Source organism: Perognathus longimembris, chromosome 5, assembly GCF_023159225.1.
Source record: "Perognathus longimembris pacificus isolate PPM17 chromosome 5, ASM2315922v1, whole genome shotgun sequence".
Classification (NCBI taxonomy): domain Eukaryota; kingdom Metazoa; phylum Chordata; class Mammalia; order Rodentia; family Heteromyidae; genus Perognathus; species Perognathus longimembris.
Genome location: NC_063165.1, coordinates 46,960,078 through 46,985,564, shown reverse-complemented (window position 1 = coordinate 46,985,564; position 25,487 = coordinate 46,960,078). Strand labels below are relative to the sequence as shown.

The window sequence follows — 25,487 nt, the reverse complement described above, 5'->3', positions numbered from 1 at the left end:
TGGCTCAAGTGGTAGAGTGCTAGCCTTGGTCTGAAAAGCTCAGGGACAGCACCCAGGCCCCGAATTCAAGCTCCAGGACCACCATCAGCAACAAAATTAGCAGTACTCAATAATGAACCCAAGGACTCCTGCTTGCTAGGCAGGCACTCTGCCATATAAGAAATGCCTCCAGTTCCATTTCTGCACTGGTTAGTTTTGAAGTGGGATCCTATTTGATGCCAAAACTGGCCAGGACTTTGATCTTCCTACTTGTGCTTCCCTAGGTCACTGTATTGATTGGGGTGGACTCTTGCAAATTTTTATGCTGGGGGAGGGGGGGTAGCTTTGAACTGTGATGCCTGACCTGTCTCCCAGATAGCTAGTATTATAGGCTTGAACCACCTACCTCCTATCAGACTGTATAATCCTTTAAATCAGATTTTTACATCCTAAATAGTCAATGTGCACACATATATGGAGGGAAGGTGGATAAGCTTCATAATAAAGGAAAACTAAAAAGAAAGTCAGTTACAATAAGTATATACCGTTAATGCTGTAAATATTCACATAAATGTTTTTAATACTGTAAATACTCATGCATACTTATCTTTATGTCTATATGTCCATATATCTATATATGGAAACAAAGTAGCACCTAGATTCAAACTAGCTTTCCTGTCACCTCAGGGCTTAGGTTAATACCAAAATACCATCATACCAGACACATTTTGCTCTCATTTCCAGTTTGATCTACACACTGTTCTTAAACCTAGTCTCACATTTGTTTTTGTTTTACATGTTCAAAATGGCAGGATGTAACAAATGGCTTCAGAAACAACCAAAAGACCAAAGAAGGACAGATAATTTCAACATAACCTATTTTTCTAGTATTATTTCCTATTTCTATTTTCTTCTGTGTCCCTGCCGATCCATGCACCAGACTAATGGTTCTCAACCATTAGAATCATTTGGGCAGCATCTTAAGAATTTAGAGTCCCATTTGCAGAAGTGTTGCTTCAGCTGGTAAAAAGAGGGCCGGATTAGACATGGCACTGGTTTTAAAAGCTCTGAACAATTCCGACCCCTGGCTTTATATATCCTGCCACCGCACAGGCTGCATGGAGGACTCTGTACCACCTATTACTCAAACTATTTCTTTTGCTTGAAACATCTTAGGGAGACCTGAAGATTACAGTGAGGAATGACATGAGAGTGCTGCAACCCAACAGTATGGAGACCTGAGTTCCAGTTTTCTTAGCCTGTTGATTCTGAAAACCTGCAGCCCCAGTGTCTTCATACTTAAAAGTAACCGTGCCTTCCTCATACAAAGTATGAATTAAATGAAATTGTTTATGTAAAGTGTTCTATTTCCAAGGTTGGCATTCATAATAACATCTCCTTATAAAAGTGATCTTACCAGAGAGACCAAAGGAGGATGCTCTTAGGGAAAGAAAATTTATTGACATGAACCCCCCAAAATGTAAACAAGAGGTTTCTTTTCTTTTTGTCTTGTTTTTGAGGGAGGTTATGGGTGGGTACTGAAATGAGGGACAAAGGGTGAACAAATCCAACAGTAATACTCGCTAATGAACTTGGGGGTAGGGACAGGAAGGGAAAAGTGGCAGAGAGCAAAGGAAGAGGTGACATTGTCCAAAAAGAAATGTACTCATTACCTGACTTATCAAACAACAACCCTCCTCCCTGTATATCACTTTGTAATAACAATAAAAATATATTTAATTTTAAAAAAAGAATTAAGAAAGGGGGAAAAAGTGATCTTACAAGTTGGGCATTGTGGTGTATGCCTGTAATGCCAGGAGGAAAATTCTGAGTTTCAGACCAGCTTGGGCTACACAGTAAGATCATGCCTCAAAATAAAAAAAAAAATCCACTCTTAATAGCAACATGAGGCACTACAGAAGTATTATAAGAGAAAAAGAAAAGCAAGAGGATAAGATGAATGAAACAGCACAGAAACAAAAATATATTGTAAACTAGGAAAAGTCTTAAACAGCTATTCTGAACCACTAAAACCAGGCAGTACTACCAAGAGAAATAAGTAAGACATCAAGAGAAGTTAACTCTGAAAGGAGGGATTCCCTTCTAGAAGTTTGTCGTTGAGGAAACATCATACCCTACTGCTTTAAAGATGCCCACCAGGAGTGATCAGATGAAACTACAGCTCAAGAATGTCAAGCTGGGCTACCTTGTCCAAAATCTCTACATTCTGAAATCCACTTTCCTCACCACTGCATTCTCTCCTTCACTATTCCTCTTCCCACCCCATATTAAATCACCCTACTTGTATCTGAATTTCTGGTTACTTAGGTCAGAGGTCTAAAACCACAGCCCATACACACTCACTATTTTGAAATGTTTCTCATTCGTCACCTCTAAAGATCAAGATATTTCACATACATTTCAACTTCAAGCTTCTCTTGAAAACTGGAAATATCTGTGGAAAAAAAGTGAGCCCATGTTCTCACATAAAAATAAAAAGCAGAAGCCAAATGCCCGTCGATGGATTCTTTTAGACAGGGAAAGGAGCTTAGCTGTAAAGGTTTCTGTGTGTGCTTAAGGAGGTTTCTGTTTTAACTTCCTAGGGCAGTCATCTTCATCCTCATTTACCACCCTTCCAAGTCAACACACACACACACACACACACACACACACACACTCACTCACATCACAGAAATATTAAAGAACTCCAGGCACAGAGCCAGACACCGTTGGTTATACTTGCATTTAACCTTGTAAGCCTCATATGCAGCCACACTCATACTTGCGATTGTATGAGCAACACGTGTTCCCTGAGCCCCCAAAGCTAACTCCAAACCATCCTTCTTAGTCGGGTGACATTTCCTCAGAGGCCATTCTCCATAAGTAGCACAGAATTACCTCCTTTCACAGGTCCCCAGAGCTCTTTCCCATTCTGTACTTTCTCTATAGCTATATGTAAGGCTAGAAAATGAATTTCATCAAGGAATTTCCAGTATCTAGCACAGCTGGACAAGAACTTCACAATACAATCTCCAAGCACGTGTTCTTCCAACACGCCTCACCCTCTCAGCTTGCCTACCAACCACTTAGCCCACACATGTTTTCACAATAGGAAAAGACAGTCGTTAGGCCATGCTAGTGTTCAGCGTTAAGCAGAGACGTGCCTGGATCGAATTTGTAATTTGGGGTTGTTTTTTTTTTTAAGCCTGATTTGCAGGGTGGAGAATGAAAGGTGAAAGAAGGTTCTCCCAGTTAGATTACTTCAAGAGGCTGACATTTTCGTTCTAGAACTTGGGTGCGGGACAGGTCACTGCAGTTTCTCTGGAGCTGTGTTTTCGGGGTTTGTTTTTTTTGAGGGGGAGGGGCACTCTCCTCGCCTTCACAAATAAAGCAGCACCCCTAAGAACGTGCCCCCCCCACCCAGCTGCCCGCCACGCGCGGAGTCCGCACCCGCGACCCCACGCTCCCTCCGACGCTCCCAGGCAGGTCCCAGGCCACACTCGGCGCAGCCTAGCCCGTCCTACCGGAGGTCGCACATGGGCCGCTCCGAGGTCAACGGTTCTTTGGAAGACCAAGAAGAGGACCACGGCCAAGGGCTGGGCGGAGAGAGGGGGAAGAGTTCGGGGAAGAGAGTGGACCGGGACAAACATGAAATACGACGCCGGAAACTGGAAACAAGGAACAGGGAATAAAGGTTTACCGAAGCGAATCCACGAACACTCCCACTACAGCTGCCCCAGTGCACCCCAACTACCGGCTTACACGAGCCCCGCGCCACCTGTGCGACAAAGAAAACGCCTTTTTCCTGCGACCAGTCGCGAAAACCGTCCGCTCCCTTTAACTAGAACGGCCAATCAGAAACGTGGGTCCATCAATCAAGCAGTCACGCCCCGAAGAGCCAATGAAATAAAGGCACTGCCCTCCGTGCCCCGTTTTGATTGGCCTAGAATCCCGGAAGAGGCCTGAACCCCCGAGGAGACAGTGGCAAGATGGCGTCCCTGGATCGTGTGAAGGTACTGGTGTTGGGGGACTCAGGTGAGCAGTTTAACCCACCTCTGGAGCTCCTAACACTTTAGAATTTTTCAGCACTCCTAATTCCCCATTGCTTTGCCTCCATCTTCCTGGCTCTTCAGTCCGTGGCTGAAGTGCCTCTAAGGGTCTCAAGACTACATTTCCCAGAGGACTTTGCTTCTTTGGACCAGGTGGCGATAGCGTCGCGCGGGTGGGGGCGCGCAGCCCGGGCCCTTTCCCGCCTTCGCATCTTCCAACGTTAACCTTCGGGCCAAGTGTATTATGAATTCCTTTATTTAAAAAAAGAAAAAGGAAAGGGAGGCAGGCTGTACCTATTGTATAGGACTCCCTGGCAAGAACACAGAAGTTTTAACAGAACCGTGCCTCAGAGATGTTCATTTGGTCAAAGGTGCACTAACGCCGACACAGACAAGAACGACAGTGACGCTGTGAAGTTTTTCCATCGCAGAACTGGCTTGATCCCAGAGGACACAGTCTTAAAATACTAACCTGTACTAAGCTTTACTCCTAACTATCCTTGATTTCCTTGCTCTGGTATAATCCGTTGAAAACTTTTTTTTTTTTAATGTGCTAGGTTGTAGGACTTGGAGAAATTCAGATAAAGAGTACACTGGGATACTGCTAGGACTTAATGCTGAGCCCAAATTTAACCTAGGGTCCGAATCTTCTGGACCCTTCGGACATTTAGAACTAAAGTTTGAAGTTTGTATATCCTCTCTCTTTCTCGTTTCCCTTCTCTTTCCCATTTCCCTTCTCTTTCCCACCATAAACTATAGTCTAACTCTGCTTTAGAACTTGAGTCAGTGCTAACCATGCATTTTCATAAGTGTGCTTTTCTGGAGCTGACCTTTCAATGTGTGCTGTGAACAGATACCATGCCAAAGATGATGCTTAGAGAAGATGGACCCCGAAGAGCTTGAAAACTAGCGCTACAGAAAGTACATAATTGTGATTGAAGTGTGACATCAATAATATTTTCAAGTTGCCAGAAGATTAACGGCATTACAAAATATTTTACAGACAACCTTATTTAATAGTCCCCTAAGAATATTACCATTTGGGCTCAGAACTGGTGGCTTATACCTATAATCCTAGTTACTCAGAAGACTGAGAGGATTCGTCATGAGGATGGATGGGGGTTTGAAGCCAGCTCAGGCAAAAAAACTTCATGATAAAGGATCATGTGTTTATATACACAAAGTGATTCCATTGTGCAACTCCTTTGATTAACTTACAGTTTAAAAAAGTGAATACCAGGAAGCTGAAATATGCTTTGTCTGAGGGGAGTGGAGAGGGGAATGTTGGGCAAATACCATCATTATATTCGATGTACATATGTGAAAATGGAACCAGATAATTTGAGGGGTGCAGGTGTGGTTGGGAGAGATGAGGGGGATAAGGATGAAAGGGATGATACTGATCATAATGCCTCATACTCATAAATTGAGATATTGAACTGATCCCCTTCTGTAACATTTTTTAAATAATTTGAAAAAAAGAGCCGGACACTGGTGGCTCATGCCTGTAATCATAGCTACTCAGGAGGCTGAGATCTGAGGATCACAGTTTGAAGCTAGCCTAGGCAAGAAAGTCCAGGAAACTCTTATCTCCAGTTAACCATCAAAAAGCTAGGGAATACCAAAATTGAGAGACACAGGGTAAAAAAAGAAAAACTACAAAAGCAATACTTGCAAAACTGTTTGGTCTAAGTGAACTGAACACCTCATAGGGGGAAAGGGAAAGGGGGAGGAGAGAGGGGGGTATGAGGGACTAGGTAACAAACAGTACAAGTAATGTATCCAATGCCTAACGTATGAAACTGTAACCTCTCTGTACATCAGTTTGATAATAAAAATTTGAAAATAAAAGCTAGAAGTAGAGCTGTGGCTCAAGTGGTAGTGTGCTAGCCTTGAGCAAAGAGCACAGGGACAGTGGATAGGCCCTGAGTTCAAGCCCCAGGACGGAGGGGGGGGGGGAACATACTATAAAAATAAGTTTCAGATTTTGTAAATCTATTAACACAATCCCAATTTATGTCAATTTCATTTCTGTTTTCTTGGTAATACTCGAGATTGAGCTCAGGACCTCACACCTAGGCAGATATTCTGACCTCTAGCTCTTTCCATTGGTTGTAAGGTGGGACCTTACTTATTCCCAGACCAGTCTGGCCTGCAGTGATCCTGCTTTTGTTTCCCCGGGTTGCTGGGAATTGCAGGAATGCACCCCTCTACCCAGCCCATAGCTGGATAACAGGCACACACCACCACAAACTTCTTGTGCTAGCGTAGAATCACTATCCCTTACTCCACCTCCTAAGTAGCTAGGGATTACAGGCTTGAGCTGGCTTGTCAGCTATGGTTTTTTTCTATCATGTAACTTGAAGAAATGCTGAAGTCAATTGAATGAAATTATCTAGCTTAACAGATGGAGAAAATAATGGTGTCCCAAAAGGACTCAGCAAGAGAATCGCTGAGTCACCAAGATAGCAGCTCTTCATGATAAGGAAAGTGTTCAGCAAGAACTCTACCACCTCTTCAGTCTTTTTGACCAGGACTGGCCTTAGACGTCATTCCTTCTTTCTCTGACTTCCACTTAGCTTAGAATGCAGGTGTGTATGAGCCCTATACATTCTTTTTATTTCTTTCCCTGCAGTGGTAGTGAGGCCTGAACTCAGGACTTCACACTCAGTTTTCTTGCTCAAATTAGCACCACTTGAGCCAGGCTTCCAGTCCAATTTTTTGCTGACTAATTGAAGGTAGAGTCTCAAACTTTTCTATGCAGACTGGCTTTAAAAGTTGATCCCCAGGCCTCTGTTTCCTGAGTAGTAGGATTACAGGGGAGCCACCAAAACTTGGCTATAAATTCCGTTTCCTATTATCTAACATTTCCTTCATGTTACATACTGTTGAAAGTAATTTTTTTTCAACATGTACTATACAATATGCTAAGGTTATAAGTATAGAGTCAGTGCATTCCATAATAGGGAGAATCAGCTGCTTCATTAGATGTGGAAAAGTAGTTAGGCAATTAGTAAGTTCCTTTCCCCTTATTAAGGTCTGGTTGTAAAACAAGACACAAGGAAGGTGATTGTTCTTGTCACACATTCACTGTTAGGCTATATGTGCAAAGTCAGTTTTATTGTTTTACCAGTTTCCTTTTAACAGTGATTTTCTATCTGACAGATTAAAATACACTTTCCCTTTGTAATCAGACTTCAATGCTTCTTTCCGAATAAAGGCTTATTTACCTTGTGAAATTTTGAGAGTTTCACAAGACTTGAGATTTAGAGGCTTCTTTTGTATTCTAGAGGGGTTTGAATATTTATTAAAGGATCCTGAAAGTCTCAGTAACTTACATACACTGTTTTCTCTTTGTTCTTTTAGAGATTAGGGGTGAGCTTTAACAAATTACCAACAGCTATATTTGGATCTGACATTTATTTGATTATACTGGATTTTTTTCCCTTGAAGCAAATCAAGGTCATTCTTCTGATCTAATTTAGTTCTAAAGGTAAAAAGAAAGCCTCCCAAATTCTTAAAGAAACAAATAGCTACTCTTGCTTAGCACTTCAGCTCCTCTTGCATTTTGGAGTTTTATCTAGTTCTGGCTAATACACATAAAGCAGTTAATTCATGGAGAGCTATACTATATCACGACATAGAGATATTTACCGCGACATGATTAAGCTAGATTGGGGCTGAAGCCTCACATCCTGCTGATAACTAGATACCTAGGTATGTGCCTACAACCTAAACTATATGCACACACACACACAAGTCACCCAGATATCCCATAGATGATAGATGTGATGCAGAAAATACGACAAAACAAAGTCTGAGTGCTCAGAATTCTTTTTTTCTGGTCCTTAGGCTTGAACTCCAGGGCTAGAAGCAGTCTCTGAGCTTCTTTGTGCTCAAGGCTAGCGCTCTACCACTTGAGCCACAGGACCACTTCCAGCTTTTTCTGAGTAGTGTTTGAAGGTAAGAGTCCACTGACTTTACTGCCCCACTGGCTTTGAACTGTGACCCTCACATCTCAGCCTCCTGAGTAGCTAAGATTACAGGCATGAACTACTAGCACTCAGCTAGAAATCTTTAAATGTCTATCTGTAAAAAAGAAGAGGGCTGAGAATGTGGCTTAGCGTTAGAGTGCTTGCCTTGCATGCATGAAGCCCTGGGTTCGATTCCTCAGCACTACATAAACAAAGAGTCAGAAGTTGCCCTGTGGCTCAAGTGATAGAGTGTTAGCCTTGAGCAAAAAGAAGCCAGGGACAGGGCTGGGGATATGGCCTAGTGGCAAGAGTGCTTGCTTCATATACATGAGGCCCTGGGTTCGATTCCCCAGTACCACATTTACAGAAAATGGCCAGAGTGGTGCTGTGGCTCAAGTGGCAGAGTGCTAGCCTTGAGCAAAAAGAAGCCAGGGACAGTGCTCAGGCCCTGAGTCCAAGCCCCAGGACTGGCCAAAAAAAAAAAAAGAAGCCAGGGATAGTGCTCAGGCCCTGAGTCCAAGCCCCAGGACTAGCAAAAAAAAGAAAAAGAAGATGTTTGAATTAGTTACATGAGGTGGTTTGTGTCTTTAATATAAAGAGGTCATATAGGGCTGGGAATGTAGCTCAGTGGTAGAGTACTTGCCTAGCATATGCAAAGCCTTAGGTTATATCACCAACATTGGAGAAAAAAATGTTATATAAATTGATAATACTTAACCCAGTAGCTGAGTGGGCTGAGCACATTGACAAGAGAATTTTAGGAGAAGAAAGAATATTGATTTGCTTGCAATGATGATTTAATATCTCCACCAGAAAAGAAACAAATGCAGAGTAAAGCAAGATGTTACTTTGGTTTGTTTTTTTTCCTCAAATTATCAAAAATGAAAACCCAACTGTTGCAAGAAAACAAGGTCTACAGGCTCCTATGTTTGGTTGGGGGCCAAAGTGTAACCAGATGGAAGTTTTCTTTTGTCAATATGTCTCAAGAAACTTAAAATGATTTTTTTCTCTTTTACATCTTTATTTTACTTATGGTAAGATAGACTAAGAAAGCAATTTTAATTTTGAACAAAAGGGTAAAGAATAAGAAGCTTTCTTTTAGTTACAGAAGATGGATGATCTTCACCCATCAGCCCCCCTTTAAAACCGAGGGACCAGAGTCGTTTTTGGGAAGATGAGGCAGGATAAACTAGAGGCATGCAAAACAGAGGTACAGAGACTATACTTGTAAGAAATGGTGACAGGCCCTGCTGGCCCATGCCTTACCTCTATATCATCCCCTAGACATGCAAGCCATTGAAATGGACAGAATGGAGCCATGATTGGCTCCCAAGGTACCAAAAAGAAAAAGGGGAAATGAAGTGCCATACTTTGAAGTCAGGCCCCATTTTACCACATGAACCCCATTTTACCACGTGGACCCCATTTTAGAATCGAACCCTGAGCCAATCGGATTTGTACCTGTGTCCTAATCTTGCTTGCTTGAACACCTGATTCTTGTAACCTTGTTCTTTGCCTTTATAAGCCCTGTGTAATCACAACTCGGGGCTCCCTCCTAACCTCCGCTGTGTCGGTGGGTAGGACGAGGCCCGAGTTGCAGCTCGCTTGAATAAAGCCTTGCCTTGCTTTTGCATTTCGGGAAAAAAAAAAGAAGCTTTTTTTTTGGAGTCTTAAAATTTCCAAAGTACTTGGACATCTGAAAATAGGAGAACAGTAACTTTGTTGTATTTACTCTCTGAAGTACTGAGGAAGTATCAAGAGGGTTTATGATGCTTCTATAATATTATGAAAACTTTAGTTCCTATATAAAGAGTGGGGGGGGTGGGGAAAGTCCTCTTCTGAGTCCTGGAGTTAAAGAAATGAGTAAAACCCGGCCTCAAACATGAATGATCTTAAACACAGTAAATCAGACCCATAAACAAGCGAGTAATAATGTACTTTAAGTGCTCTGTAAGAAAATGTACGGGACACAGTGGAGGGTTGGTGGTTGCTATTCTTAGTTCTATCTATGTGGAGTAAGAAAATGTAACTAGAATGGTGCTGTCTTGAATAATTCACCAAGCCAATGGAAAAGGCCAAACAGAGGGAGAGGGTGGATAAGACATTCCAGCTAGAGCAAACTGTATAAGCAAAGGCTTATGCTATTTGTATTAAGTGTATCATGTATGTTTTTTAAGTATACCATCAATGATTATCTGCTTATAGAAAAACCCTACTTATGAAACTAAATAGTGGTCTTTGGTGATTTTTTTCTTTTGTTCTAGTACTCTTAAGTTACAGGTGTATACACACAAGGAGACATACAATTAGCAATTCATAAAAATTCCCAACTACACCTGTCATTATGGAATCCCCAAATAGTGTTAAAAGGTTAAGTAAGAGACTCCATACATAGACAGATAGGGGGATAAGAGGAGATTTAATTCCCTTTCCTTTTCATCTAGACCTCCAAGTGCTACCTGTTTGCATTGGCAACTAGATTTCCCTGAGCCCAGGAGATTTTAAAGGAAATATAGTACTCCCTCAGAGAAAAGGGCCAGGGTATACAAGAGAGAATAGAATTATTCTGGGCCAAGTGGATAGCTGCTTTTTCACAATCACTGTAGATGAGCCAGGTGCAGGGGCTCAAGTCTGTAATCCCAATTATGTGGGTAGCAGAGATAGGATTGTAGATCCAGGCTAGCCTAGGCAAACTGTTAGCAAGATCAAGATCAAAGATCAAGCTACGCATGGTACTTTGCACCAATAATCCTAGCTATGTGGAACACAAAGGTAAAAGAGTTTAAATTGAGGATGGCCCAGGCATCTAAAGCAGAAATGTCCAGTGGCATGGCTCAAGTGCTAGAGGCAAGCATGATACCCTGAGTTCAAACCCTACTCCCAGGGCTGGGAATATGGCCTAGTGGCAAGAGTACTTGCCTTGTATACATGAAACCCAGGGTTCGATTCCCCAGCGCCACATATATAGAAAATGGCCAGAAGTGGCGCTGTGGCTCAAGTGGTAGAGTGCTAGCCTTGAGCAAAGAGAAGCCAGGGACAGTGCTCAGGCCCTGAGTCCAAGGCCCAGGACTGGCAAAAACAAAACAAACCCTACTCCCACCAAGTAAGTAAGTAAATAAAATCAATAAATGGGAGAACTGCAGTGTCTGGCTAAGGAATCATGAGATGGTGAACTCTGTCACTGAGTGTTCAAAAACAACCTAATGATGACACAGAGGGGACCACAGCATGAGTATGCAAGACCTAAGATCTGTTAAGATTCTATAATTCTAAAGTAAGCTGAATAGATTAAGTCATCCAAAAAGAGAGGGATTTGTTCATATGAAATTACCCAAACCCAGTGGTTCTCAAAATTAGACACCAGACCAGTAGCCTCACATTTAGAAGCACAGAATCTTGAACCCCATGACAGACTTACCTGAATGAGAACTCCGCATTCCAAAGGCAGAACTCAACATTTTATGTGCTTTAGCAAGACCTCTTGAGTCTCATGCTGAATTTAAGAGCATCACTACCCTTAATCATCTTCACTTTATTTAAGAGTGGATCTTATTGATATGGTATGAGTACTCTTTAGACAATCTCTGGGCTTGCTGGGCTTTCTTGCTCAGCTCATTCTACCAGTGCCTCCAGTCTGGCTTTTTGCTGGTTATTTTGGAGATGGAATCTCAAGAGCTTTACAGGTGTCAGCCATTTGTACCTGGCTAACAACCACATTTTAAATGTCTCTGTTCTTGAATAGTCTCAGTCTTGCTCTCATCATAATGGATTCCAGCATGTCTTTTCTATGACTAACATTCTTTTATTTTCTACAGGTGTTGGGAAGTCATCACTAGTTCATCTTCTGTGTCAGAATCAAGTACTAGGAAATCCCTCGTGGACTGTGGGCTGCTCAGTGGATGTCAGAGTATGTGCCTCTTCTTTTGCAATTCAGTATCATACTAAGGATAAGTCAAACTATATGATCAAATTACAGAATTATAGTCATGATTAACAAATTATAATAACTGGAACGCCATGGTCAAATGACTATATTGTAATCAAGATTAAGTAATAATGATGACTGGGACTTATTAAGCCCCTGCTATGTGCTGGGTACATACTTTATGTATCTTTGTTTATTTAATCCCTTTTTGAACTGTGATATGTAAGTGCAGAATCTAAGTCAGGAAGAAAAATAAAGTAACATGACCAAGATCCCTTAGCTCCTAAAAGCTAAGCCAGTACCTCCACAGGCTATATATTGGGAGTTCAATTGACCTGTTCCATAAATAATTCTGTCCAGGCGTATGCCACAGAGACTGCCAACTTTTCACTAGAAATATGTTGTTAAGCCAGGCTTCTGGAGTCTCATGTGTAGGTCTAGGACATGTTCCATGTCACATTTTAGAATCAGGTGCAGTTTCCACTGGATTGAGCATCTTCCCAAGTGTTTTTGGTGTTTGCAAATCCCAGCTCTTTGTGGGCAAGTCTGTCATCTCTTGGCATACCTTTCATCTCTGAGTGAAGAATAAATAGAGAAGGAACAGTAGGTGGCTTGGTTGACAGTTATTTCCCTTTTAGTTTTTGAAGCTATTGTTGCATAGGTTCTGACATATAGCTGTTGGTGAAAATCTTCTGCCTGATTATTTACTTTCAGATAATTTTTTTCTCTTCATCTGCTTTTAAAACATTTTATGTTTTGTTTGATCCTAGGGCAGCCTTACAGTTAGGCTAACTTGAATCTAGATACAGCTTGGTTTTCTTTCACCATCCTATTCTGAAGTTGTGGTGCTTCTCATTTCTTCATTTCTCAAAATGTTTACCTATGATCTATCTCCCTCATCCCTTTTGTTTCTACCTTTGGTCTTTCTTTTAGGTCTACCTTTCATATATTTCAACCACACTCCTGAACATTCTATTCCTTATTTCTCCTCCTGCATTCCAGACAATATACTCAGGTTAACTCACAAACTCCCCATTAAACAATCACCTTATTTTATGATACTTTATTGAAAAATTCCTGAACTCAAGAATAACTAGTTAACTAAGATTCTCAATTAAGGGTTTAATATGATTTTTAACATACCCACTCACTTTTTTTCATGTCAAGTAACATTTTAATTCCTAGATGTTTCTATTGGTTCTTTTCCATGTGTAAAAAAATGTCAACATTTCCTCCTCTTTCATTATGGGTCTTCCTTTTTATTTAAATTATTCTTTAACATGTTTATTTTATGGTTTCTTTTGGATTGTCCTATTCTTCATCAGGGGTAAAGGCAGAAATGCTACTGGTCATATTTTTTGTTCTACCTTAGGGAATTGTATCTTCTTCTATGGCTTGTCTCTTCTTCAATATTTGTTTGTTCTCCCAATGGAAGTCCTGTATGCTGTGTTGTGAAAGTATCCCTGTACCTTTTGGTTCTGTTGTTCAAGGACTCTAGCAATGTCAAGGGTCCTTGCAATTTCTTAGCTCAGTTTCCCAGCATCTTAATTGTGCCACAGGCTTGTGTTCCATTTCTTGTGGATTTTTTATCTGCTCTCTACCACCCCACCTGAGATCTCTACAGAAAGGTTTTCTGCCTCCCTAATATGTGCAGTTTTGTCTGTCTTTCTGTTTCTGTGCATGTCTGTTTACCTCTGCCTGTGTGTGTGTATGTTTATACACACAGGCATGGTCTCTAGCTTGAACTCAGGGCCTGGACACTGTCCCTAAGTTTTTGTGCTCAAGGCTAGTGCTCTACCATTTTGAGTCACAGTGCTACTTCGGGATTTTTGGTGGTTAATCGAAGATAAGAGTCTCATGAACTTTCCTGCTTTGAACTGCAATCCTCATCAGCCTCCTGAGTAAATAGGGTTACAGGCATGAGCTACTGTTCCTGGCTTTGTCTTTTTTTAAACCTGTTCCAGGGCCTGAACTCAAGCTCTCTCAGCTTTCTTGCCCATAGTTGGTACTCTACCATTTGAACCACACTTGAGAGCCCATCTTTTTTGCTGGTTATTTTGGATGAGGAGTCATGAAGACTTTTTTTTTTAGCCAAAGTTGACTTCAAACTACAATCCTCCAGATTTCATCCTCCTGAGTAGCTATGTCTTTCACTGACTGGGTGGCTCCTCAAAGGTCCAGATTTCAAGATGGGAACTATAGTCTAGGATTGAATGATTGAGGTGCTGGGGATCAAACCCAGTGCCTTATATATGCTAGACAAGTGTTCTAACACTGAGCTTCATTACCAGCCACTATAGTCTAGTCTTTATCACTCACCCACACAGACTCTTGCCTTAAAAGCTGAAAAACAAGCTTGTTATTCATGGTTAGGCAGTAAGACTTCAGACACCAGCCACTGAAGAGATGTGTGAATCTGTGTCAGTTCCCAATTCTTACTCTGATGGTTTCTTTCTTTCTTTTTAGTATCTGAGGGTCTCCCTTTCTTCCTCTTGTCATATGCTTAAACTAGTTTCGTCTTTTCTCTCTCTCCTTCTCAGCCTTTTTTAAATAGAATTTCTATATATTTGAAGTGGGAAGGAACCTATCTGTGTCATTTCAGCCTACCTTGTTCCTAAATTCTTAGATACAGAAGAAAATAAGTTCTTAATAACAAACTCAATGGAAATTTTATTTAGGTTTGAGAGACCCAACCTCAGTTAAGTAATCCATGAAACAGAAGTAAATAACACAATACCTGCTTTATCTCCCTACAGGTTTTTAGGGACGATCAGAGAAGCTTAACAGAAAGAAAGCTGTCATCTAATACTTTACTGTTTGCAGTTGACATTGAACTTTTATCCATTTGTCTACCCAACTTTCCATCCCTCATTCCTGTCCACACACAGAATCCAGACTACTCATGCTCTTCGCCTTTCCTTTTATCTCCATTGTCTTATTGAAATAGCCAAAACTCAGTGGATTGTATAATAGATGTACCAATAATAAGCATGCTTGTTTTATTCTTGAGCTCAGGAATTTTTCAATACAGTATCATAAAATAAGGTGATTTCTTAGTGGGGAGTTTGTGTTTGGTGGTTGTGGTGGTCGTGGTGGTACTGGGGATCAAACCCAGAGCCTTATGAATGATGAGCAAGCATTCTACCACTGAGCTACATCTCCAGCCAAGCTGTAGGATTTTTTGTTTTTGTAGGCATATTTTATTGACTTAAAGAGGTTCCCTTCAAGGGCCAAAGGTACAGCTCAGTGGTAGAGCCTCTGCCTAGCCATCTTGACGTTGAGTTAAAATCCCAGTACTGTTTCCCTTCCCCTCCCCCCATAAAAAGAACTTCCCTTCTCTTGAATAAGAGCTTGTATAAGTGAAAGCTTGTATGAATGGATATTGAATTTTATTACTGTGCTGCACAACAGTCATGATATTTCTGCTTTATTCTGTTACTGTAGTAAATTATGTTAAACAAATCCAGATTGGTGCCCTGGCTTTTATTTTCTTGATCAACCTTGCCAGAGGTCTACCAAAAAACAGTTTCTGGCTTTGTTGACATTGCATAGTATATGTTTGTTTGAATTTTCACCCATTTCTTCTCTCTATCTTTCAAATATCCTTTTTTTGGGTTTAGTTTGTTACCTTTTTTGTTCTAGCATCATGAAATGAGTAGTTGCTTCATTGATTTGTTTCAAGGCTTTCCTTTCAGAGAGCTGAGCCTCTAAAATGTCTATCTAATTACAGCTTTAGCTTCTAACTGAAATTTTGTTCATTATCATTCAGTTCAAAACATTGTCTAATTTCCATTGTGATTCCTTCTATAACTCATTTGTCATTTGCTTCTTAAGTTTCCAAACATTTGACAATGTTGATTATCTTTTAATCACTGATTGCTAGCTTACTTTCACTGTGCTTAGGGAATAGACATAATATGATTTCATCCTTCAATATTAGTTGAAAGCCTGTGGCCAGTCTTACACTTACAATTCTAGCAACTGAGGAGGTAGAGAATGGGAGGATAACAGGTTCAGGCCAGCTGGGTGTGGTAACACATTTGTCATCCCAGCTGTGTCAGTATCTATATAAACAGGAGGAGAAAAGCAAGACTCTTATCTGAAAAATTACTAGAGCAACGAGCTGGAGGCATGGCTCAAATGGGAGAGGTCATGCCTAGTAAACTTTCAGGCCTGAGTTCAAACAGCAGTACTAATAATGTCCTGTTTTATAGCCAGTTTGAGGAAATATTTTATGTCCATTTGAAAAGTGCTCTAAACATGCCAATTAGGTCACTCTTATTAAACATTTTGTTCAATTCTTCTCTATCTGTTTTCATTTAGTCTTGTGTTGTATGCTTATGTCTACCTGTTTCATTAGTTACCGTGGAGTGAATGTTATCATCTTGTACTATAGAAATAAATTTGTCTTTTTTTCATTGCCTGCTTTTCGTTTATACATTTTGAGGTTGTATTGCCAGGTGTATGCTAATTTAAAATTGTTTAAATTTCCTGAAGGATTTAATGTTTTATCATTGAATTATATACCTCTATATACCCTGGTAGAACTTCTACCTTGATGTTTACCTTCTCTGATGTTGAAATCGTTAAACTAACCTAGTTTTAGTTTGTGTTTGTATGGTATATTATTTCCATCCTTTTCACTTGTGTATTTCCTGTGTCCTTGTGGTTCTTGAAGTAGAATATAGGTAAATACTTTGATGACCAAGCCAATAGTTTCAGTTTTGAAAATTTGTCCTTGGACCCTTCCCCCAGATATCCTGATTCTGAATTATGCAAGATACCCAGGAATCTACACTTAAGAAGCACATGGAATAATGTTGTTAAAACAAATAGTACTTTGAGGAATGTTTGGTGAGATATGGAATCAGTTTTCCAGGTAGATATAGAAGTGGTCAGTGACAGGTCCCAAAGCAGAGATACAGGATTAAGGTCACATGCTCATAGGAAGCTCCTGTATTCGGGATAAAGCAGGAATATAGCAATGGGAGTATAGCTATGGTCCCGAACCTCTAAAGAACAGAAGTTTCTTTTATTTTTGCTGGAAGTCTTCCATTTATTTTTTAGACACAGGGATAGAAGAAAAGTGTTAAAGGCAGGCAGAAGTTTCTTTTATAAGTGTGGAAGAGTAATGTGCTTGAAGTTCATTTATGAAGTAAGCAAGGCATTCCCTATTTCTTAACACCAAGACAACTGGAGTGTTGAAGACTGAACCGTATCTGTCTGGATACAAGAAAATGTGTCTTCACGGTAAGGGCAGGTATTAGTTAATACAGTGAAGAGAAGAAGATGTAGTGTAACTTGTAACCATGGAGAAAACTTCCAAGAGAAAATAGAAATATTTGGAGGAAGGAAACAACTGAGGCTTGAATGTAATTAGACTAAGCAGAAAGCAGTTTGGGGACAAGAATATGAGATCATTTAAAGATTCACCATGTATGTATGATAAATGAAGTTAACATATATGGAGTATATAACTTGAGTATAACTGGTAGCAAACTTTGCATAAAAGAATCGGCAGTCTCCTGTATTCAAGAGTGAAAACTTGATTGTTTCTACAGTTAATGCTTTTGTCTAAGTCTCAGAGAGTAGGCCATTGTGAAATGAGTTCATTCTCAAAGGACTGACCAAGTTTTAGAAGTAACAGCAATAGGGGCTGGGAATATGGCCTAGTGGCAAGAGTGCTTGCCTCGTATACATGAAGCCCTGGGTTCGATTCCTCAGCACCACATATATAGAAAAGGCCAGAAGAGGTACTGTGGCTCAAGGGGCAGAGTGCTAGCCTTGAGCAAAAAGAAGCCAGGGATAATGCTTAGGCCCTGAGTCCAAGTGCCAGGACTGGCAAAAAAAAAAAAAAAAAAAAAGAAGTAACAGCAATAATTCCCTTTGGGAACCTGTACTTCTATAGAAATATAGTTAGAGTTCTCTTGCAGTTAGCTTATGCTATATATAACTCTGTTTCACTGTATGATATATAATATGTGTAACATAACATATATAACATAACACATGTTATATAACATGTGTAAGTACATAGTTACATGTATACATATATCTGTGTATACATACTATAGTGTGTATGTGTGTGTGCATGTGTGTGATTATGCATTTCTTTTAACTGAATGCTTAGTTCTAGGAGCTTTAGATGGTATAAAATTGCCCAACAGGAAAGGAATGAAAGCTACAGTAAACAAAAACAAATGTCATGTAATAAGGTGACTACATTTCCTGGAGTGAGATGGTATTGTTTAACTTCTTTTAAACCATGTGACCTGGATTGCCTTGTAGAAGAATGGGTATGTGACTTAGCTTTGATTATTGTTCACTGTTGATATCTATCTTTGGTCTTTAAGAAAACTACTTTTCTTGAGTGACAACGTAAGTAAAAGCTATTTTTAGCTAGTCATGAAGCTGAGATTTTAAGATTGTGGTTCAAAGCCAATCCTGGGCAGGAAAGTCCATGAGACTCATCTCCAATTAACCACCAATATCCAGAAGTGGAGCTGTGGCTCCAAGTGGGAGAGCACTAGCCTTTAGCACAAAAGCTTAAGGAGGGCACACAAGCCCTGAGTTCAAGCCCCAGGACTGGCGCATGTATGCAAGCACGCGCACACACAATTCTTATCTTCAGGGAAGTTGTTATAGATATGTAAATTATTTGAATATTGTTATAATAAAATGAATAGTTCTCTACTCTAGAAAAAAATGACTTGAGCTTCTAAGGCTTTACCTAAATATCTTGGAAGAACACTGTTTTCTCAGCTTCTGTGTTATTAAACCTGTGAGAAGGGATCTTCAGGATTAGCATATACCAAGAATACCCACTCCCTAGAACTCTTTCTTAGTTTACTTCAGGTCTGTTAAGAGCCAACCGAAAAAAACAGTTTATAAGAGTGATAGTGTAATTATTTGACTTCAAGTACTAAAGCTAATAAGTTTGATGTGTTTCCTCAGAATTATTAAAATTTTAGATTCCATGTTCTCTGCAGAAGAATGCATAACTGAACTGAAGGCAATAAGAAGAATTATTTTGTGGTAGTCTTCATCCATTCCCATCTCACTGATTTTGTTATTTCAAGTCTAATGAACTATATAAATGCATTGCTACTCATAATTATGAAAAGACTTTCAGAACTTAATCTTTACACAAATTATAAATAAGGAAATTGATTTGTCATTTCCAGCTTACTTTAATCAGATTTAACTCTAATTTGCACGTCTTACACAATCAATATTTATTGATTTCCTCTTTGGACAGCGTAACAATGTAGGAGCACAGAGAAATAAAAAGGCACAGTTTTTGTCCTCACTGAAAATATACGGTGGCTTTAGTAGGTGGGACAAGTTGCTGTATAAACTTAGAGGGACAGTAATAGTGAGAACAAACATTTTTAGTGGGTTTTTTTTGGCTAGGCACCCATATATGTACTAGTTCATTTAATAATCCTATAACAACCTGAGAGGTAGATATTATTTGTGTCCCTATTTGACATGAATCAATTGAGGCACAGAGATGTTAGGTGGTTTGTTCAAGGTCAGGTTGCTAGGAAGTGATAAAAATCTGGATTTAAACCTAATCACTACTGTGTACTGACCCTTAACTCCAGAACAGTATAAACAAATACATATTCTGACAAGTGCCAGTTCCTCAGGACTTTAATCATAACTACTTGAAGACTGCAGTTTGAGGCCAACCTAGCCAAAAAGTTTGTAAGACCCCATCTCAGTCAGTAGCTGGGGGGAGGGATGACATGCCTGTTATCACAACTACACAGAGACTGAAATCTAGAGGATCTTGGTTCTTGGCTAGACAGCGCAAAAATGTTCATGAGACTCTGTTTCAATAGAAAACAAGCTGGGAGTGGTGGCACATACCTGTTATCTCAGCTACAGTGGGAAATATATGTAGAAGGATAGCATTTCAGGCCCACCTGTGCAAAAAGTGAGACCATACGTCAGAAACATCTGGAACCAAAAGGGCTAGAGACCAAGGTTAAGCAGTAGAGTGCTTGTCTAGAAAGCTCAAAGCCCTGAATTCAACAGTAGCAATAAAAGAAAAGAGAAAGAAGGTGGGGATGGGGGGAGAGAAAGGGTTTAAGAAATCAGTACTCTGATACTGTCAATACAGTAACTAATAGCCTTTGTAGCAATTGAAATTGAAATTGAAAGCAACTAAAGTGAAAATTTTAATTCCTCGGTTGAATGAGCCAAGTTTCAATGGCTCAGTGGTCATGATTTGCTTGTTGTTGTTGTATTGGGCACTGCCATCATTATAGAAAGTTCTGTAGGACAGCAATGGTAAATAAGTGTTATAACAGCTTATGAGTGAAAGTGAGGTGTATGTGGAAAATGTAAAATTCTGCTAGGTGTTATTGATTGAGTGGGTAGCCTAGGTAGCTGGCTAGATGGATTTATTCCCCATAAAAAAAAAAAAAGATTACAGACTAAGTACTGCTGTCTCAAGCCTGAAATCCTAGCTACTCAGAAGGCTAAGGTCACAATTTCTAGGTTCAATTATATGGCAAGCAGAAGTGTGTGTGTGTGTGTGTGTGTGTGTGTGTGCATGCGTGTATGCACACTTTGTTTTATTTTATGGTGCTTGGGATTGATTCCCGGACCTTGCACATACTAGACAAGTGCTGTATCACTGACTGAGCTATACCTCTGTAAGGAGCTTTTACAAAAATATATAGACTTTTGAACCTCTTCCCAGAAGCTTGGGGAATAGTCCAGGAATCCATTAAAAATAAAAGTTCCTGTTGATTCTAATTTAGTTTATTTTCAGAACTCTCCTTAAGAAGAACTGGAATTTAGTCTGAGGGGATAGCCCAGTGCTAGAACATGGGTGAAGCTCTGGTGCAAACTCCAGTGCCACACAAAAACCAAACCAAATTACAAAATCACCAGAATTTGATACGTGAATAAACTGAGTCTAACAAGACTTTGGAGGATGATATATCTTTAATTTATTTAATAAACATGTCTGAGCATTTAATGTGTACTAGGTATTATACTATTGTCTAGGGATGCAAAGATGAGTAATAAGAATGGACCCTGTGGGGAGATAAATAAGGTGGTGTGGTCAGTGAAATCATCAATGAACAGGATGTTTTATAAGCAAATAGGAGGATCTGCTTGCCCTGGTCCAGGGCAGGAAGGAAGGCAGATCAGGAAAGCTCCAAGGCAGTGGCTGAGCTTTATCATAAGAGATAACTTGCTCCTTATAACATTGTGTATTTCTTGCTTTAATTGCATAACTTAAGAATCTTGGTAAATGTAGCGGTGGTACTCACTAGATACCATGTTGAAAATAAACAACTTGTGCATAGGGAACTATACAACTGTGGGTAGGGATGGGCAAAGCAAGGGAAGAGATGACATTGCCCAAAAAGAAATGTACTCATTGCCTGATTATGTAACTGTAGCCCCTTTGTATATCGCCTTTTTAATAACAATTTAAAAAAAACCTTAAGAAGAATCTTGTTATATTGTATACATTTCTCCACTATCTTAAACAAAATGTTTTATTGAATGATTTAGCATGGTCACATGTTATCAGTTACTTATACCATATAGCAAAGTAGGGATATTTTCTAGTGCAGTATTAATTTCCATTATCCAATATGTTCTCCGATTGCTGTGACTTTCTTGTTCTCATTTTTCTGTCTTACTGTCTTTGTTATAAGCCTTGTATTCTTAATAGGGTTCTTGGAAAGTGAGATTCAAAGATAATCAGGAGGGCTCGGAATATGGCCTAGTAGTAGAGTCCTTGCCTTGTATACATGAAGCCTTGGGTTCAACTCCTCAGTACCATATGTATAGAAAAAGCCAGAAAGGGTGCTGTGGCTCAAGTGGTAGAGTGCTTAGCCTTGAGCAAAGAGGGGCCAGGTACAGTGCTCAGGCCCTGAATTCAATCCCCAGGACTGGCAATAAATAAATAAATAAATAAATAAATCAGGAATCATGGAAGTCAAGAAGCATAATATCAGCTTCCTAATACGAGAATAGTTCTCTTCTGTGAAATCAGCAATCATTATGCAAAGAGTTCTGGCAGAATTTTTTGGTGAACTGCACGCTTACGACTCACCCCAAAGAACCTGATTCAGTAAGAATAGCCTGTATAATTCTAAACAAAAATATTAAAAGTTCTGATGTATACATGGTATGCATGTGTGGTAGAAATGTCAAAATGAAACTCCTGTTGTATAACTGATATATGCTAATAAAACACACATAGGCACATGTACACAGAGCCCTGAACCATCTTACTTTGTTCTATTACTATCCCAGAATTTGCTTTTGAACAGTTAGATAGTTGAATAGTTAAATAGGCAATAAAACCTATTTTATAGCCATGCAAAAGAAAAAGACATTGAACTGTACTATGCATAGTGAAAAAGACCAGAAGGATTTATGTGGAAGGGTGAGATAATCTGACTTGCAGTTTGAAATGATTCATACCTTATCTCCAATAAACTATTCAAAAAAAGCTGGAAGTGGTACTGTCAAATGGTAGAGTGCTAACCTTGAGCACAAAGAGGCTCATGGACAACATCCTAGCCCTAAGTTCAAGCCCTAGGACTGGCAAAAAGAAAAAGGAAAATGGGAAAGAAAAGATCATGAGACCCCATTTCAACTAGTAGCTGGATTTGGTGGTACATGCTCATCACACCAGCTATGTGGGAAGTGGAGATTGGAAAGATTGCAGTTCTAAGCTAGCTGAGACAAAAAAGTTCAGAAAACTGTATCTTAACAAAAAAAAAAAAAAAAGGACTAGCCAATGAAATGGAAAAAAGAAAAAACTGAAGTGTTATATCCTAGAAGCTAAGGGAAGAAAGAAATGTAAGGCACAAAGTACTGACTGGTTGTGTCAAGTGGTAGAGTAAAATGAAAACAGCTACTTTACCATTGGGGTTAGAAGTATGTAGGTAATTGGTGACCCTGGTGAGGAATAGCTCAGTGGCCTGATTGGGGCAAAGGTTTCATAGAAATGGGTTCAAAAGAGAATATGGGGGAAAAGAATGAGAGCTGAAAACAGGCAACTTTTTCGATGCTTTTCCATGAAAAGGAGTAGAAAGTGGTATGGTAGTTAGAGGAGTATTGTGGCATATTTCTATGCTAGTGAGAATTATCCAGCAGAGAGGAAAATTGTGCTATAAGGGGGAAGGGGAAGAATTGGTGATTCTACGTCATTGATTAATAACATAAGGATGGGATTTCATACACAGGAGAATATGGACAGCCTTAAGGTAAGAGGTAAAAGGAAATCAAATTATATGAGCAGGGAGGCAGATAGATTTGGGGAAAGTTGATTGTAGAGGTTCTTTTCTTATTCATTCTGTTCTAGGAAACAGTTATTGGGTGTTAGTGAGTTTGAAGAAGAGATACTGAAAATTTGAAAAAGATGTGAAAGTATGAAATAATTATCAGGGAAAAGGAAAGGGCTACCAAGTTGATAGAAAGATGGTTCCACAGGTACATTTAAATTATAAATGACTTTTGTTTGTCTGAATGTGTATTTCTGTAAACTCCACAAGAGTGTAAGGACGGCCTGTGGAACTTATGCTTAGTTATGAACTGAAGCTTTGGAAGTAGGAGGAACTGTTAAAGATGTTAGCATCAGTTAACAATAGTCCTCTAAAGCCAGAAGTTACTTAAGTTGAAGTATTACTATGAAAAGAGATGACAATCAGAGACAGAGAAAGAAGTTGATATGGACTTCCCATTGCTTTAAACTGAATGAGGGTGCTTATCAATCTGCTTAGTAAATCTAATAATTATTTTAATTGATTGATCTGTTAGGTTCATGACTACAAAGAAGGAACCCCAGAAGAGAAGACTTTCTACATAGAATTATGGGATGTTGGAGGCTCTGTGGGCAGTGCCAGCAGTGTGAAAAGCACAAGAGCAGTATTCTACAACTCTGTAAATGGTAAAACATTTTTAACTTCTACCATATTTTAACAGTGTAGGAGTACAAATCATCTATGAAATGCTATAATGTGCCAGACCCATCTCAAATTTGAGAAAGAAGCAGTATACTCACAACTCTTGGTTTTAATCTGCATATCACATTCCATTCATGTTTATATGTTCTAATCATGTAACTCATAACAGTAAACATCTATTTTATCTTTATTATTGTTGCAAACTAATATTTAGGAATAAAATCATATTTGAGTACTTGACAAAAAACAAAGAACTTCCAAAGTACTGTCTATCCCCTGCAATATTGTGAAAAACAATGCATAATAGTCTATGTTGGTTTTGTTGCTAAGTCTGAGATATAATTCCTGATTCCTAATGGTAAAAATAGCCCTGTTTTTTGAATAGTTTTATTGAGTAGCTGTATAATGGAGTTACCATTCATCAAAGCAGTTTAGGAATACTGTGCATCTTGATCAGTGTCACCCCTTTTAACATTCTCACCCACCCCTCCCAACCTACCCACCCCTTCCTTCACTTTTCCTAATTTTTAGGTTATGTATTGAATTTTTTTTGCCATTTAACAAAGCAGTTTATGTATATAATACATCTTGATCTGTGTCATTACTGTAACATTTTCATTCCCCTTCTGCATTCTCTCTCCTTCCTCTTTTCATTCTTCACCCCTTTCCCCTGGCCCCGCCCTCCTCTCTTGCAAGTACTGATTTCCTGGAACTTATTTTGTTGGGCTTTGTACTTAATCTTTTTAAAGAAATCTACTAGTTGAGCTCTCCATAGAGTCTATTACACTTCAGTTAATTCATTTGCTTACCTTGCTTACCACCCAGTGTGTTTACTTATAGATTTATAGGCACATTCTAGCTACCGCAAATGAGGGAAACAATGCATTGTATGTTTCTCTGGGTCTGGCTTACTTTGCTTAAGATAATTACAAAACAAAAAAAGATTTCTGTGTTCTTTTACTATAGCTCTGGAACATTTCTTCTAATCAAAGCTCTCAAGATTCCTTATCTAGGACCCTAAGAAAGAGGACATAAGGGTCTCTTCATTTGAAAGCTCAGTCTTTATCTTAGCAGTAATTTCAGTACCTTACCTTCTTTGCTCACTGACAGGCATAATCTCCTCAGGAAATGCATGTTTTGAAGTGTCTCTGCTTTTCTCCCTTAAATTAGAACATTTTCTTATCAGCTGTCATTCTCTTTTTGTCTGAGTCCCACCTTGGCTCTTGTATCACTTACAAAACATGAACTCTCAGATTAAATGAAAAAGAATTAGAAAGAAGATGCTCAGATGTTCTTAAAACCGCTAAAGCCTTACTTTAAGATAAAATAAATTTTCTTGTCCATCTGCTAGCCAGCCTAGGTCTTTTGTAATCCTTTCACTTTCCCTACCAACAGTCCCACCTACAGTTTTGTAGCATTAATACCTGAAAATAGGGAAGGGAGAAACTATCTGTTATTTCGTTACCCTAACATGAGGTTTTAATATGCTTCCCCCAGTGTTCTACTGTCAAAATACCTGTACGAGCCATAGAAGTGTACCTCAAGTAGAACAATGCCCTGGGTTTCATCCTCAGTCAAAAAAGCAAAAAACCTTAATCCAAATTGACTACCC

At 39.4% G+C, this 25,487-nt stretch overlaps 2 protein-coding genes across 6 annotated transcripts in view; one reads left to right on the top strand and one right to left on the bottom strand.

Annotated features, from left to right (window-relative positions):
- Gtf2e1 (general transcription factor IIE subunit 1) overlaps positions 1–3,820 on the bottom strand; it is a 34,865-nt gene extending 31,045 nt beyond the window's left edge. Inside the window, exon 1 of one of the 4 annotated variants that reach the window (XM_048346718.1) lies at positions 3,742–3,820. The gene's annotated coding sequence lies outside the window, so the exon portion shown is untranslated. Of the gene's footprint in view, positions 1–3,503; positions 3,593–3,679 lie in introns of those variants that run through there. The other 3 variants (XM_048346716.1, XM_048346720.1, XM_048346717.1) reach the window with 3 other exon arrangements.
- A 28-nt stretch (positions 3,821–3,848) lies between these two features.
- Rabl3 (RAB, member of RAS oncogene family like 3) overlaps positions 3,849–25,487 on the top strand; it is a 62,558-nt gene continuing 40,919 nt past the window's right edge. For both annotated transcript variants that reach the window (XR_007211009.1, XM_048346721.1), the window contains exons 1-3: positions 3,849–4,014; positions 11,818–11,909; positions 23,730–23,859. Coding sequence is in view for 1 of the 2 variants with exons in the window: in XM_048346721.1 (XP_048202678.1) it covers positions 3,969–4,014; positions 11,818–11,909; positions 23,730–23,859 (268 nt within the window). In the remaining variant the exon portion in view is untranslated. The remainder of the gene's footprint in view (positions 4,015–11,817; positions 11,910–23,729; positions 23,860–25,487) is intronic.